The sequence below is a fragment of the Triticum aestivum genome, chromosome 6A (genome assembly GCF_018294505.1).
Source record: "Triticum aestivum cultivar Chinese Spring chromosome 6A, IWGSC CS RefSeq v2.1, whole genome shotgun sequence".
Lineage (NCBI taxonomy): Eukaryota > Viridiplantae > Streptophyta > Magnoliopsida > Poales > Poaceae > Triticum > Triticum aestivum.
In genome coordinates this window covers 523,243,782-523,259,282 of record NC_057809.1, presented here as the reverse complement: position 1 = coordinate 523,259,282, position 15,501 = coordinate 523,243,782, and the positions used below count along the sequence as shown (strand labels likewise).

At 42.1% G+C, this 15,501-nt stretch overlaps 1 protein-coding gene across 1 annotated transcript; it reads left to right on the top strand.

Moving 5' to 3' along the window:
* Positions 1-5,743: 5,743 nt before the first annotated feature.
* Positions 5,744-12,875, top strand: LOC123128265 (serine protease SPPA, chloroplastic). The gene is made up of 13 exons (XM_044548233.1): positions 5,744-6,182; positions 6,537-6,720; positions 6,807-6,944; positions 7,287-7,457; positions 7,529-7,632; positions 8,405-8,472; positions 9,432-9,598; positions 9,907-9,976; positions 10,061-10,215; positions 10,406-10,511; positions 11,762-11,849; positions 11,921-12,064; positions 12,447-12,875. The coding sequence occupies exons 1-13, from the start codon at positions 5,838-5,840 to the stop codon at positions 12,678-12,680; spliced, it is 1,974 nt and encodes a 657-aa protein (XP_044404168.1). The 5' UTR covers positions 5,744-5,837; the 3' UTR covers positions 12,681-12,875.
* Positions 12,876-15,501: the final 2,626 nt, after the last annotated feature.

Below are 15,501 nucleotides of genomic sequence, written 5' to 3'. Positions count from 1 at the left end.
AAACCTATGGCCCCCGGGTCTATTTTCCGTCATACAAGTTCTCAATTTATTTTATTTTGCAATCTTTACTTTCAATCTATATCATAAAAATACCAAAAAATATTTATCTTATTATCATTATTTCTATCAGATCTCACTCTTGCAAGTGGTCGTGAAGGGATTGACAACCCCTTATCGCGTTGATTGTGAGGTTCTTATTTGTTTGTGTAAGTACGAGGTTACTCGCGCGTGGTCTCCTACTGGATTGATACCTTGGTCCTCAAAAACTGAGGGAAATACTTACGCTGCTTTACTGCATCACCCTTTCCTCTTCAAGGGAAAACCAACGCAGTGCTCAAGAGGTAGCACACCCCTGCAGGGAAGTTTATCTATTCGAATAGCCGCATCCCTCGGTAAAAGGATGACCCGGAGTTGTACCTTGACCTTATGACAACTAGAACTGGATACTTAATAAAACACACCCTTCCAAGTGTCAGATACAACCCGGTGATCGCTCTCTCACAGGGTGATGAGGAGAGGATCGCCGGGTAGGATTATGCTATGCGATGATACTTGGTTAACTTACCATCTACTCTCTTCTACTGCTTCAAGATGGAGGCGGCCAGAAGCATAGTCTTCGATAGGACTAGCTATCCCCCTCTTATTCCGGCATTCTGCAGTTCGGTCCACATATACTACCCCTTTCATTGATACTAATGCATATGTAGTGTAGCTCCTTGCTTGCGAGTACTTTGGATGAGTACTCACGGTTGCTTTGCTCCCTCTTTTTCCCCTTTCTATACCTGGTTGTTGCGACCAGACATTGGAGTCTAGGAGCCAGATGCCACCGTCGACAACGACTCCTACTACACCGAGGTGCCTACTACTACGTGCAGGCCGCTGACGACGACCATGAATAGTTTAGGAGGATCCCAGACAGGAGGCATGCGCCTCTTTAGATCTGTATCCTAGTTTGTGCTAGCCATCTTATGGCAACTTGTTTAACTTATGTCTGTACTCAGATATTGTTGCTTCCGCTGACTCGTCTATGATCGAGCTCTTGTATTCGAGCCCTCGAGGCCCCTGGCTTGTAATATGACGCTTGTATGACTTATTTTATTTGTAGAGTTGTGTTGTGATATCTTCTCGTGAGTCCTTAATATTGACCGTACACATTTGCGTGTATGATTAGTGTACGGTCAAATCAGGGGCGTCACAACTATACCAGAACTGCTTCTTTCCTTGGAAAGCTTGTAGAAAGCGAACAAGATATTCTATTAGTGCCCATCTAAGAAGTCAACATTGCTTATTTCATGACAGTATATTAGGCACACCAGACTTTAAATGTGCAAATAAATCGAAGCAATTAATATATCCAAATAACATACATACTATAGCTTGAGCACACACTTATAAATGGTTCGAGGACAAACAAGAATGAAGTAGAATTGGTTAACAGAATGCTTTGCCAAATATGCACAGGAAAAATGAATCTGGATACAACGCTACCATGAAGAGAAGAAATATTCTAGACATAACTTTCACAGCTAGTTCCAATTAATTAGTTAATTACCATAGGGGTCTATTAGGCCATGGAATCATCTGTAAAGCAGTGTACCTTCCTTACAATTGTGTGCTCAAAACATATGTTCCAACAATATTAGTTCTGGTTATTTTGCTTCATCCATCTGCTCACCTAAGAGGACAACAAAGGAGAAAAACTGAGCATGTAGAGAGTTCATACTACATTTATACAAAATGAAAAACAATGAACAAGAGCTGCAATACATTTTGTACCCAGCAAAGAAATGAAACGTATAGTAAAAATGCTTTGAAATCATGTGTAGTACACACACACACAAATAGCACTGGACCTCTTGTAATTCTAGGTCGTAGGCAGCAGAGACAACCATAAATAACATACAGTTATGCATTTGTGTCATTTTTCAAAAAGAAGCCAACTTGTCTTCTATTAGCGGTTTGGCACCACCCAAACGGACAAGAATTATGTGCAAAAACCTAGGTAATGGCATGGTGATATAATGTTTGGCTAAATTACAGAGACATTCTGTTCAGTCAGAGCAACAAAATTGTCCATGAAAATACAGCTAGTTCTAGATCGGTAGTCTTTCCTGAAGATAGCTCCATGACTAATTTATCTGTAGAGGCAAGAGAAATTAGTCTGATTTCTTTGATGCAAACTAACACAGTAATATACTTAATGGCATCACCTTGCTCGTGAGTGACCCCTCTGCGAAGTTGCACTTATATCATGAAATATGCACGAAAAATCAAAATTAGAGGCATGTTGGAATGAGATAATCTCGCGAAATATGCACCTAATCGAACAAGAAGCAAACTTAAAAATATATTGCCCATCTTCTATTGTCAGTTTAGTGCTGGAGCCACCGGAAACTAGTAGCTCACCACTGGCAAATATCCTCTGCACCTACAACTCCTAGGCCTGTTCACGGCGGTCTTGCCGCGGTAGCCTTCAATCCTCCATGTGCAACATAGACAAAAGGCACGTTGGAGGTTGAGAACCAAGGCCAACACACAAAAGGGGATCAACGCCAAGATAGAAAACGAGCTAACTTACTTGAGCAGACTCGGATATGGCAGCAACCGCCACTACCATCTCCATCTCCGACGGCCTGCACGGTCAGATCTAGAAGGAGATACTGAGCAATCTTGAAGCCAAATCCAATGGATCAAGACCCTGATTACAACCACAAAGATACAAGCACAGGGATCCTTGCCCCAACTCAAATCCTGCACTCACCAGGGAAGAGAGGGGAGGGTCCGGCGGCAAGAATTTGGGAGGGTACTCAAAGCTTCTACTTCTTCAGAGAGAGAGGTAGAAACAAGAAGATCACATTGTGCGTTGTTGTATTCTGGATATATTCTCTGCAATTCCATACTACACGTGGGGTATTTTTGCAAATTATACAAGTGAGACGCTACGATTCAAATCAGATGGTGCAGATGCCACGAAGGCAGGCACCATCATCCCCAACTCATTTTTTTATAGGAGTAGAGAAACACAAAAAAGGAACTTTTTTTCTTAAGGGGTACAAAGAAGGAAGTGAAGAGAAAAAACTGATGAAATTCCAACTGAGCCTTCGTCGACATATTCCAACGAAAAAAGTCTAAAATAAACCTTAAATTTATAGACGAAAGCTAAATCAAACCTCGAACTCTCAATCCCTGAAATCAGCACACCGAACTCTATAATCCCGGTCTATTTTAAACCTTGAGAGGACTTGGCCGGTATTTGCTGAATTGGGCCGGCCCAGTAGCGCAGTCGCTCGTGCGCGTGCACTAGTCTTTTTTTTCTTTTACGTTTTCTTTTTATTTTTTTCATTTCTACACATGTCTAATTTTTCTCAGTATTCAATGTACATTTTGAACGCACACATTAAATATTCTTTTGATTTTTTTTGATATTTTCAAATACGTTATGGACATTTTGAAATTAAATGTTTTCAAAACTTTTTTGAATACATGGTAATATTTTTTGAAATACATCTTAATGACAATACACATTTTACAAAACTACACGAACAATCTTTTACATGGTTCAACATTTTTAAATTCACATACACTTTTTTCTATTACATGTCACGTATATTCTGTTAAGGTCATGACACATTTTTGTAGAACACCCACACATTTTCGTTACATTGTACATACATTTTTTTAAAATGTCACAAACACATTTTCTGAAACTCGTGAACATTCTTGAAATGTTACATTTTTTTGAATGTACGAAACATGTTTTTTGAATCACACGAATATTACTCCCTCCATTTTTATATACAAGACCACAAACCAATATTTTTTTTGCGGGTGCACAAACCAATATTACAGGTACCAAGGTAGAAATTAATAGCTACTTAAGCCAATGTTGCAAACTAGTTTTTTCTTCTTGCTTGACGTGTTAATTAATGTGTATTTTTCTCTCCAACGCACAACGAGACAACTCTCTCACTCCTTGTTGGTTGATTAATAAGGTGCATACAAATCAATCTTCTCACTCCCGCATGCATGCATGAGGTATTAATGTCTTCGGTTGCTAGTACTAGGCAAACCTCATCAATTTTACATCAATTTGTGTTACTCCCTCCTTCCATCTATATAGGGCCTAATGAGTTTTTCGAGGCTAACTTTGACCAAATATTATAGCAATAATATATGACATGCAACTTACACAAAGCACATCATTAAATTCATGTGTGAAAGGAGCTTTCAATGATATAATTTTTATATTATGCATGTCATGTACTATTAATCTTGTCAATAGTCAAAGGCGGTCTTAAAAAACGCATTAGGCCCTATATAGATGGAAGGAGGGAGTAGTAGCCTTGTATAGATGCAAATTGTAATTTTGATAGTGGCCTTGTATACAAAAATGAAGGGAGTATTATACATTGCATAAACATTTGTTTGAATTGGCCCATACATTTTTTAAAAATTTGTGGTATTTTCTAGATGTCACAAAGTCAGAAAATGTTTATGTATCAAAAAAGTGTTTGCACTTTAAAATTTTGTTCATGTTTCAGAAAAAAATTATGTTTCATTTTTGTTCAGGTTTCAAAAAATATTTATGTTTCAAAAGGTGTTGGCTTTGTCAAAGTTGTTGGTTTTTAAAATTATTCAAATTTCAAAAAGTTCTCGCACTTTATGAAATGTTTGAAGATTTCAGAAATAAATATGTTTTACTTCTTTGCGCCCAATAAAAGTTTTCAAAGTTCGGCGCTTTGGTTTCTACTTAAATACTTTCGGCCTCTTATTCTGTTAGTCATAGTCATCTGGTGTAGTGGCTAGCAAAATCAGGTCAACCATGCTAGGTCCCAAGTTCGACTCCACGGCATGTTTTTTTGTTTTGGAATTATTACGTCAAGCGTTTAGAAAAAGAAAGAAAGATTTTTTACGTCTCGTGTGAAGCAAAAACAAACTCGCATCATGTCTGGTGGGGCGGCCCAGTCGATTCCGCAGCCAACAAGCGAAATCATTTTTAAAAAACATTATTTACGAAATAGTTTATGAAATTCAAAAAACATATTTTAAAATGTGACACAATTTGAAAATATGGAAAAATAAATCATAGCATCTGAAAAAATATTGGTATTCTGAACATTTTTGACAAATTTGTTTTTCTTTTTGAAATCGCAAACGATTTTTTAAAATGTGAACAGAATTTTAAAATGCCAAATATTTTTTATAAAACACGAAATTAATTGAATTTGCGCCAAAAATAGAAAGCATGAACATATTTTAACTTCTGAACAATTTAAAAAACATGCAAACATTTTTTAAACGCCACGAAGTCTTGTTGTGTTATAGGGGCCCGGCCTAAATTCTTGTCCGTGAGAGTAGCTGGTTATCCCGGCTGGAATTGTACTATTCCCAGTTTGCCAAACAGGTGTAGGGTCCAAAATAGACCGGGATTGCAAGTTCAGAGTGCCAATTTTCGGGATTCAAAGTTTAAGATTTGATTAAGCTTTTGTCTATAACTTCAAGGTTTATTTTGAACTTTTTCCTATTCCAACAGAGAGTTGAGAAAAGTGCCCATACTCTGCGTCTCACGCGCCCAACGTGGCGCCAAGTGAACCGCCCCACACCTATCGCCCCGAGCCGGCCACCTCCTCCGCTCCGCTCCCGACCCCACGATCCCTGGAACCGGTCCACCACACTTGACCCCCAGCGCCTTCTCCCCCCTCCGTCCCCGCCCGCTTCCATTCCCTCCCACCACTCCACCCATCATCCCCGACGCCGCGACGAGGGGCGCGGCTCTCCCCCAGCCCACCCCGCCCTTCCTTCCTCCCTCCCCGAAGCTTCAGGAAGCCTCCTGAGCAATGGCGAGGCTGCTCGTGCTCCGCTCGGCGCCGTACCACCGGTCCAGCCTCTCCGCCGTCGCCACCGCCATCACCTCCTCCCGCTCCGCGTCCTTCCCCCGCCTCGCCCGCCGCCACCTCCCGTCGCCCCTCCGCGCCGTCGAGTCGTCTTCGGGGGCCACCAAGCAGGAGGAGGCGCCTCTGGCCGCGGGCGAGGCCCAGGAGCCGCTGCCCGCGGCGCCGGCGTTCGTGGTGGAGGAGCTCGGCTGGGGCACCCAGCTCGCGGTCAAGCTCAAGATGCTCGTCGCCCCGCCGTGGAAGCGCGTCCGCAAGGGCAGCGTCCTCACCATGACGCTTCGGGGCGAGGTGCGCTGCTCTTCGGCACCGCGCACTTGCTGATGTTGCTACCCTTCTTAGTAGTACGATTTGCTCATTTCGTGCATTATTATGGGAGCCTTATCATCTTAGCGGACGCCCTGATATTTGTATCGTGGTAGCAAATTTACTGTTGCTGTTGCAGATCCTGGCACACGCCGTGTGCGTGTGCGTATGCTTGCGTGGGTGGGTGAATTGGCGTGTGTTTCCGTTCACTCACGCGCACCTGCCACTGTATTTGGTCATTTTGTAATCGAGACATGTTTGGACTTTGTTATAACATTTGCTAGTCTTATACTGTATTGTGTGGGTTTGGATTTTGATCGTGTGTTCCCATGGTTGCAGATATCTGATCAGTTGAAGACCCGCTTCTCGTCAGGGCTCTCGCTGCCGCAAATCTGCGAGAATTTCGAGAAGGCAGCATATGATCCACGGATATCAGGGATTTACCTGCACATAGAGCCGCTGAGCTGTGGATGGGGAAAGGCGGAGGAGATCAGAAGGCACATTGTGGATTTCAAGAAATCTGGTAATCACAAGCTATGCTGAATTTGGTAGCATCTTACCTTATGTTCATGTCTGTCATATTATGACAAGTGCTGCATATTTTTGTAGGTAAATTTGTTGTCGGTTACATGCCCGTCGGAGGGGAGAAAGAATACTACCTTGCTAGTGCATGTGCTGAGCTGTATGCACCGCCAAGTGCTTATGTTGCTTTGTATGGTCTAACCATTCAGCAGACATTTCTCAGAGGTAACTGCATGTACAGCGATAACATGATACCTCTGGTTATTGGTCAAGTGCACCATGATCAAGTAGGCGTTATTTTATGTTGATCCTCAAACCTGTTTCAAAATTAAACTTGTTATAGTGCGACAGAACTACAGAAGTATTTGCTATTTTTGCAGCATATATCCTTCATTCTGTTATAACGTTCAATGCATTTCTGATTAGTTTAGCTTCTCATTGTGAACCAAGTTTTGTGAGCTTGGTCATGCCCAGTGTGTTATTTGTCCACAAAATGAGACAATCTGAATGCATCTTCGTTCTTTTCTGGTAGCTAACACTCTAGCACTTTTTAATTCGATTTGCAAGGTGTGCTTGAGAAAGTTGGAGTACAGCCAGAAATTCAACGAATTGGTCGCTACAAAAGTGCCGGAGACCAACTTGGGCGGAAGAGCATGTCAAATGAAGTTAAGGAGATGCTGGGTGCACTGCTTGATAATATCTATGGAAACTGGCTAGATACAGTGTCTTCCACACATGGTAATTAAATAGATCTGTTTCACTTTCACATATTTAATTGAAACATCATCATTACAGATTTTTTTTTCTAGGGAAGAAAAAAGAAGAGATTGAGGAATTTGTCAACTCAGGAGTCTATCAGGTCGAGAGACTTAAGAAAGAAGGTTGGATAACAGATCTATTGTATGATGATCAGGTACAGATTCCCTCCTTAGCTGATCACTGAGTTGGCAAGTAAATTGCACAAGACTAAATTGAGTTAAGTTAGTTGTTACTGCATCTTCTGCCCAACCCATGGTGATTAGTATTAGGAATACAAGTGATGTTTTAACTTTAACGATCCTTATTTCCTCTTTTTATTTCATATCATCAATATTAAGTAAACAGCAAAACTTTTCAGTCTCTTTGTTTTGGGGCTCTAGAGTAGTAACATGTGTTGCAGGCAGAGGTTCAACTAGTAGAAATGTTATGCATCAAAGAAGCACCCATGAACAAGAAATTAAAGACATGAGACACAAATTTAGTCCCAGAGACATGATATGTAATCTGTATTAGGAATGTAAAGTGATGTCTCTCTATTTATATTATCGGTGTGTAAAATAGTGAGATCCTTGGCCATTATTAGTGCACAAGCAAGTCATATCTATACAAGACTCTTCGATTTAGTTAGAAAGGGAACTTTAGGGTCCTAGTTGAGGTAAGTGTCCACAACAAGGAAACATCAAATCTTCCTACAACATATACTGATCTACTTGGATATGTTAATTGCTAACTCAGGCAGCCAAGCTTAGTTGGAGTTTCTTTATTGAAATGTGGAAATGTTCAGGATATGCGACTTGTCAAACTGGCAAATTAGACATGGAATTTTACATAATGTGTTGTTTATTTGAATTAGAATACTGAATTATTTACTTTATTTATTTTTATTTGTCTGCTATTGTTTTTGTCGGCGTTGTCTTATTCATTAGGTAATGACAATGCTGAAAGAGAGAGTAGGACAGAATGACAAGAAAAGCCTGCGTATGGTTGACTACAGGTAATTTAGATATTCATTGTTCTTGAAAACTGGGTGCAGACTGGAAGCCAGCCAAGTTAAGGATTTCTGATAAATTTATAGCAATGGCACTAGTCGACTCTGGAACTTTAACTGTGCCATTGCTTTTCAGCTATTTCTCAAAATGGCACTCTTCCATCAATTTTTATGTTTTTGCCACCACTGTCAATTTTCAGCCATTACCATCTCTATTGCTGTTTGTGAAGTGAGAAATGACCAAATTAACCCTGGCCTCGCTCCACTTAGACATGACCAATTACATATATATGCTTCAAACCTACACATATACACTGATATAGACATTTTTTTGGAAAATAACCATAGATAGTGGTCATCTCCATCTCTAGGCTGAACAGGCCAAACTGGATCAGCAGTAGTTATCGGAAACTATACAATAGCCAGTGGAACCTACAATCTCTGGCTCTTTGTTGATATGAGCAGAGTGCACGATTGTTAATAACATTTTTTATGGGCTGGGATATTATGGAAGGATTGGAGCATATAGGGTAGTTGTCGAGGTCAACAGGCGTGGCCCTGAACTCCTGTGGCCCAGTGAAAGAGGAGTGGTACCGCTACCACATTACAGGGGAAAAGGAGTAAAGGGTTCATCCTTACCTCTGATTTACTTAAGGGCTAAGCTAAATAATAACGCTTCCTTTAAAAGAAAAGATAATTTTCCTAACTGAAAAGATGACTCGGATTATATCCCTTAGTTTGTGTCAGCTAGGGCCAGTTAAGTTTTGTTTTGTGGACTGTCAGCGTGTGTGCACCTGATCCTAAAATGTTGCAATTTTTCTATCCTATACTATGAGGCGTCTGCTCAGTTTTTTTGCACACTTCATTTGTTTGGTATTATTTGATGTTGCTTGATTAATCTGAAAGGTCAACACATATAAACTCCTTGTTTTATTTACTGAACTGACATTGGTCTGAACTGCCAGTAAATATTCACGTGTAAGAAAATCAACTCTTGGGATAGGAGGAGGAGGAGACTTAATAGCAGTAATCAGAGCATCTGGAAGCATAACACGAACTCGCAGTGGCCTGAGTATTTCTAGTTCGGGCATTATTGCCGAGCAGTTAATCAAGAAGATACGTACTGTTAGAGGTAATTATGATAATGTTATCTCAGCAATCAATCGGTGTCTCAGATGCAAATTTGATGTATACGTTTGTACCGGGTAGAAAAAAATATAAAATACATCTGAACATTTTTTAAACTGGATTCAGTTCCCTAATTTATTTATATTTTTAGATGAGATAAGATTTCTCTGTTTCAATGCAGTGAGCACAGATTGTAGAAGCAGTTGGTGTAGCTTATATAAGTACACATATAATGCAAACTTCTGTCATAGTTTATAGGTTAACAGAATAATTTCATCTAATTTTAATGTACAAGTCTCTTACCCTTTCCAGAGTCAGAAAAGTATAAAGCTGTTATCCTCCGTATAGACAGCCCTGGTGGTGATGCTCTTGCTTCTGATCTGTGAGTTCTGCCTCAGGTTTCATTTAGGCAGCAGAAGCAGCAGCAGAGTTTCAGTTATGTATTGATTATTCTTATTTTAACTAGGATGTGGAGGGAAATTCGACTCCTGGCTGAGTCCAAGCCTGTGATAGCTTCCATGTCTGATGTTGCTGCAAGTGGTGGATACTACATGGCAATGGCTGCGCCAGTTATTGTTGCTGAGAAACTTACTCTAACAGGATCAATTGGAGTTATTACAGGTGATCCTTATTACCTTCTATTTGTGCTTGCTAAGATTAGTAACAGGTCTTCCACAGTGCGAATTCTATGTTCTCTTGCAACAGTCTCAACTTTGGGCTTACTATTCTACTCGATCTCAGTTTGGATAGTGAATTTGGCTGTCGTTGAGTGTTTGTTTCTTATCTTACTATTTCTGTATTGGAATAACAGGAAAATTTATCCTTCAAAAGCTGTATGAGAGGATTGACTTCAACAAAGAAATTCTATCTAGGGGTAGATATGCAGAGCTTAATGCAGCTGATCAACGCCCTTTAAGGTAATATTGGCACTTCATGTGCTACGGTATATTAGGAAAATAAAATAGAAGTAAATTTGAGGAGAGCCCACAGGATCCAGCGACCGTTACCAGATTGTAACAAAAATAGTCTGATACCGTCGGAGTCAAGTCAAGTTAAGAATAGTATGAAAGCCGTGCACTGGAAATTTGGAATGGTGCTATAGTTTACAATGGTTCAACGTGTTTGCCTTTAATAGACAAGTGGAATATTAATTTATCACGTGATTTCATCATAAATCAAGCAGATTGTACCCTCTCAGTATTTTTTGTTTATTTTTTCATCATCGAATTATTCGTTTTAATCATAGAACAGCAAATGCCGACTCTTATGATGTGGTTTATTAGGTCTGCTATGGTTTGTAAATAGCTGTGATATTTAATAGCCTATGACATATTTGATTTTGCCAATAACCATAAGTCCAGGACCATCTATTCTCTGTTTCTTTTAAAAGCATTCTCTGTTAGAAAGGAAGCATGAAACCAATTTCCTTCCCTCAACTCTAGGCCTAATTCAGATATAGCCCCCCTAGATGGTAGACTCAGATACCGGACAACCATGCCCCTCAACTCTTGAATCCATGGATTTGGATGACATGGCGATGGCTTTCTCACACATGGCAGCCCAGTAGCATATTCAACACATAAACTTCTCAAAAACGGAATTAAGAAGAAATAAAAAGAAAAATGTAGAGAAAAAATAGGAACAACCATAAAGTCTAGGGGGTGGGGACAAAAAAATATTGTGGAAAAACTAGAAAATTTGAGAAAACTCGCAAAGAAGGAAAATTTGAAAAGAAGTGCGGATGCATACAAAGAAAGCAACATCAAGGCTAACTATGACGGTTTCGAACTGTTATCCGCTGTATTTATTGTTTTTTATTAAATTTATAAATTATTTGTGAATTTCCCCAGATTTCCTTTTTTGTAGAATACTTCTTAACTCTTCAAATTTTCTGATTTTTTTCATTTAAATTTTTTGTTTCCCCCTTTTCTCTTTTAATTCTTGTTTTTATTTGTTAAATATGCTGTCTGAGTTGCCACCTGGCTGCTTCATGCTTCACTGTTGTTAAGGTATTCTGGTATTGCTCTATTGGCATAGTGTCTGTGTGTGACTTTGACTCCTTGTACTGTCTATTTTGGTATGTGCAATACTACAAGGCCTGCTCATAAGTCATAACAGCTATCATATGGACAATTTCGTGTTTAAAGAATGTGATATATTTCCACAGACCAGACGAGGCAGAACTTTTTGAGAAGTCGGCGCAAAATGCTTACGCATCATTTCGAGATAAAGCAGCCATGTCACGCTCAATGAGTGTAAGAATTGTTCTCAGATACTGAGTAGCTCATATTTCTTCGAGCATGTGCTGAGTTCTTTCCTCCACCAGATTGACCAGATGGAGACTGTTGCACAAGGTCGAGTTTGGAGCGGCCAAGATGCAGCTTCAAGAGGGTTGGTTGATTCGCTAGGTGGATTCTCACAAGCGCTTGCTATTGCAAAACAGAGAGCTAAGATACCACAGGATAAGAAGGTTGGTTCTTTTATAAACAAGAGTATTTAATGAACAAACGTCTGCCATGCATGCATAAATATATACTATCTGTGCATGTACTTAAAGTCTAGAATGTATTGAATAGCAACAGAATTACATTCAATTCTTTGATTATAGGATTTTAGCTATTGCCTTTTCAATGCTTGACATTCTGATGAAGTAATCAAGGGAGGTGCCCTTCAAGCAGCAGTGTTCATTCATCTGTTTCAGTTGGGATTCCAAGTTGATCCTGCTTTCCTAGTTTTGGAAATTCACTTGTAGACATTTGTTGCAAGCTGCAGTATTCATAGTGTGGTTTTGAGTGGAACTACATGATTGAGAGTTCACCACCCGCTTTCTGACTGTGTGCTGAATAATGCAGGTCCGGCTAGTTGAGATCTCAAAGGCCTCACCGACGCTACCGGAGATCTTGTCAGGCATCGGGGGTTCAATTCTTGGAGTTGACAGGGTTTTGAAGGGGGTGCTACAGGACGTCACCTCCTTAAATGGTGTCCAAGCTAGAATGGATGGCATCTTGTTTGAAAGATTGGAAAACATGCCAGGAGAAAATCAGCTCTTCTTGCTCGTAAAGGAAATCACAAATTATTTCGGTTGATGGCCAGTGAATAGCTAAAGTTTACGAAAAGCTGTAGATAGGAGAAGACAGAAGTGACATGGAAATACACACCCACCCTACCTAAATTCAGGTAGAATACAATACATTTGGTATTGGGGCATGCTTGTATCGATGCCTATGCAAGCGTTGTAACCTGTAAACCGACATACTGAAAATGCGAGGAATGTTAAGTTCTCTCGTGTTTGCTTGATCTTGCCCCGCCTGATAGCCTTTTGCTCTTTGTTGATGACATATATGTATGTTACACCATTTTCATATTCTAGTTGGTTCTCATAATTGAAGGGCTTGTAGGACTTGCAAATCCCAAGAGGATCTGTTATGGATGGAGGAGATCCAGTAAAGCATTGCCAGGAGCTTCAGTGATTTTCGCAGTTACAAATGACTACAGTTTGTAAAATTCTGCAGTCTGGGTCCTAACCGGCCCTAGCTTCTGGATTGTAGTTGTAGGATGTTGAGCAAAACTTCCACATTTTTACATAGTTAAGACAATCAGTAAAGTAAAATAACTCAACTTTGTCTTGTAGCCAGCCATAACCATACAGGTTAAGCACCTTGCCTTTTTTCCTGAGAAAATAAAGGTCCTTGGCTAAATGTCTCATGCGTGTAGAACAACCATTGTGTTGAAGGCAATGCAACTCTTGATGTATTGATCGGGTGCACGATGCACGTATATCTAGGTACAAGGGCAGCCCTCAGCCTCATCTATACAAGGAAACTAGAGGCGGGGCCGGTAGGAGATTATCCTAACAGATACATGCACAAATATGTTCAACACCCCCCCCCCCCGGCGCAGTCGATACGTCACCAGTGACGCATAGACTGGACCGGAACTCCTCAAATGTAGGCGTCGGTAACCCCTTCGTCATGACATCGGCAAACTGCTGAGCGGTGGGAACATGAAGAACGCGGACGCGCCCAAGAGCCACCTGCTCTTGCACGAAGTGAATGTCAAGCTTAATGTGCTTCGTGTGACGATGATGAACGGGGTTGGCGGAGAGGTAGACCGCAGAGACATTGTCACAGTAGACAATGGTGGCCTTCGGGACATCAAGAAGCAACTCCTGGAGAAGCTGGTGAAGCCACGAGCACTCGGCGACGGCATTGGCCACAACACGATACTCAGCCTCGGCACTGGAGCGGGATACCGTGGGTTGTTGTTTCGATGACCACGATATGAGTGAGGGCCCCAGGTAGACGCAGTAGCCTGAAGTCAAGCGTCGCGTGTCCGGGCAACCAGCCCAATCGGCGTCACTGTAGGCGACCAGGTCAGTCGAGGGCGAGGCCGTCAACGTAAGACCCAGAGCTGTGGTGTCGCGGATGTACCGAAGAATCCGCTTCACCAGGTTCCAGTGAGTGTTGCGAGGGGCGTGCATGTGGAGACACGCCTGCTGGACGGCGTACTGCAGGTCCGGCCAAGTGAGTGTCAAGTACTGGAGAGCGTCGACGATGGAGCGGTAGAACGCCGCATCTGGCGCGGGTGAGCCATCGAGCGCAGAGACCTTGGCCTTTGTGTCGATAGGCGTGGGGACAGGCTTGTAGTTAAGCATGCATGCCCGCTCGAGAAGGTCCTGTGCATACTGCTGCTGATGAAGAAAGAACCCATCGGCGCGTCGTACCACCTCAATGCCGAGGAAGTAGTTGAAAGGGCATTTCCCTACTTTATGTTTTGGATGATGATGACAACCCTTTATGGTCTAATCGTGTGCTATATGTTTCAGGTTCTCGATGTTTAGGCTTACATCGGATTGCTATTGCCTCTCGAAGGAAAAGATCGAAGACGTGTCCTCCACGCTTTTATTTTCTTTGGTCGTAGAGTACCCGTACTATCAAGAGGGAATCCTCATTAGGAAGCTCTGGGGGAATCAGTTCACGTACACTTTTCTCACCCTCTCTTTGCCTTCCTCAGGTGTGTGTGGGAGAGAGAGTTTTCCTTGCCTCTTCCCCTCTTTTCTGCTCACTGTTTCTGCCCAGCGGTTGTACCGCTCTCTGGAGCGGTTGTACCGCTGGGTCTTGTCGCTCACCAGCTTTGCTCGAGCGGTTGTACCGCTGCCTCCGGGCGGTGGTACCGCCACCATGCTCTGCAACAGCTGGGGCGGTGGTTCCGTCCATGCACCGCTCAAGTACCGCTCTCGCTTCTGGTTTGATGCGGTTCTTGGGCGGTAGTGGCCCGGTTGGTCCGGTCGTTCCACGATGACCGGTACCACCGGTGGTCCGAGCGGTTCTTCCGCTCAGTACTTAGCCGCCCAAGAGCTCAAGGCCATGCGGTTGTTCCGGCCAGGCACCGCCCAAGTACCGGTCAAGCTCCTGTTTTGATGCGGTGGTTGTGCGGTAGCCAGGCGGTTAGTCCGGTTATTTTTCTTAGCCGGTACTACCGCCCGCCTGTCCGGTTGTACCGCTTGGTAGGGTTCTGCAGTTACACCGTGAGTCCCGGTTGTACCGGGACGAGGACCGGTTGTATCGCTGCAGTGCAAAAAACGCAGTAACGGTTGGAAATGTGGGGTGACTATTTAAGGGGGCTTCTCCCACCTACCACTCCCACCTTTGACCTCTCTCACTCCACCATTAATGTCCTTCAAGCTCTCTTTCCTGATCTCTCTCTCTAGCCACTCAATCTTGTTGGTTTGCTAGGGATTGAAGGAGGAGACCTAGATCTACACTTCCACCAAAGGGTATTTGCTTCCCCCATACTTTCTTGTGTGGATTTTGTTACTCTTGGGTGTTTGAGCACCCTAGACGGTTGAGGTCACCTCGGAGCCACATTCCATTGTGGTGAAACTTCGTGGTTTTTGTTGGGAGCCTC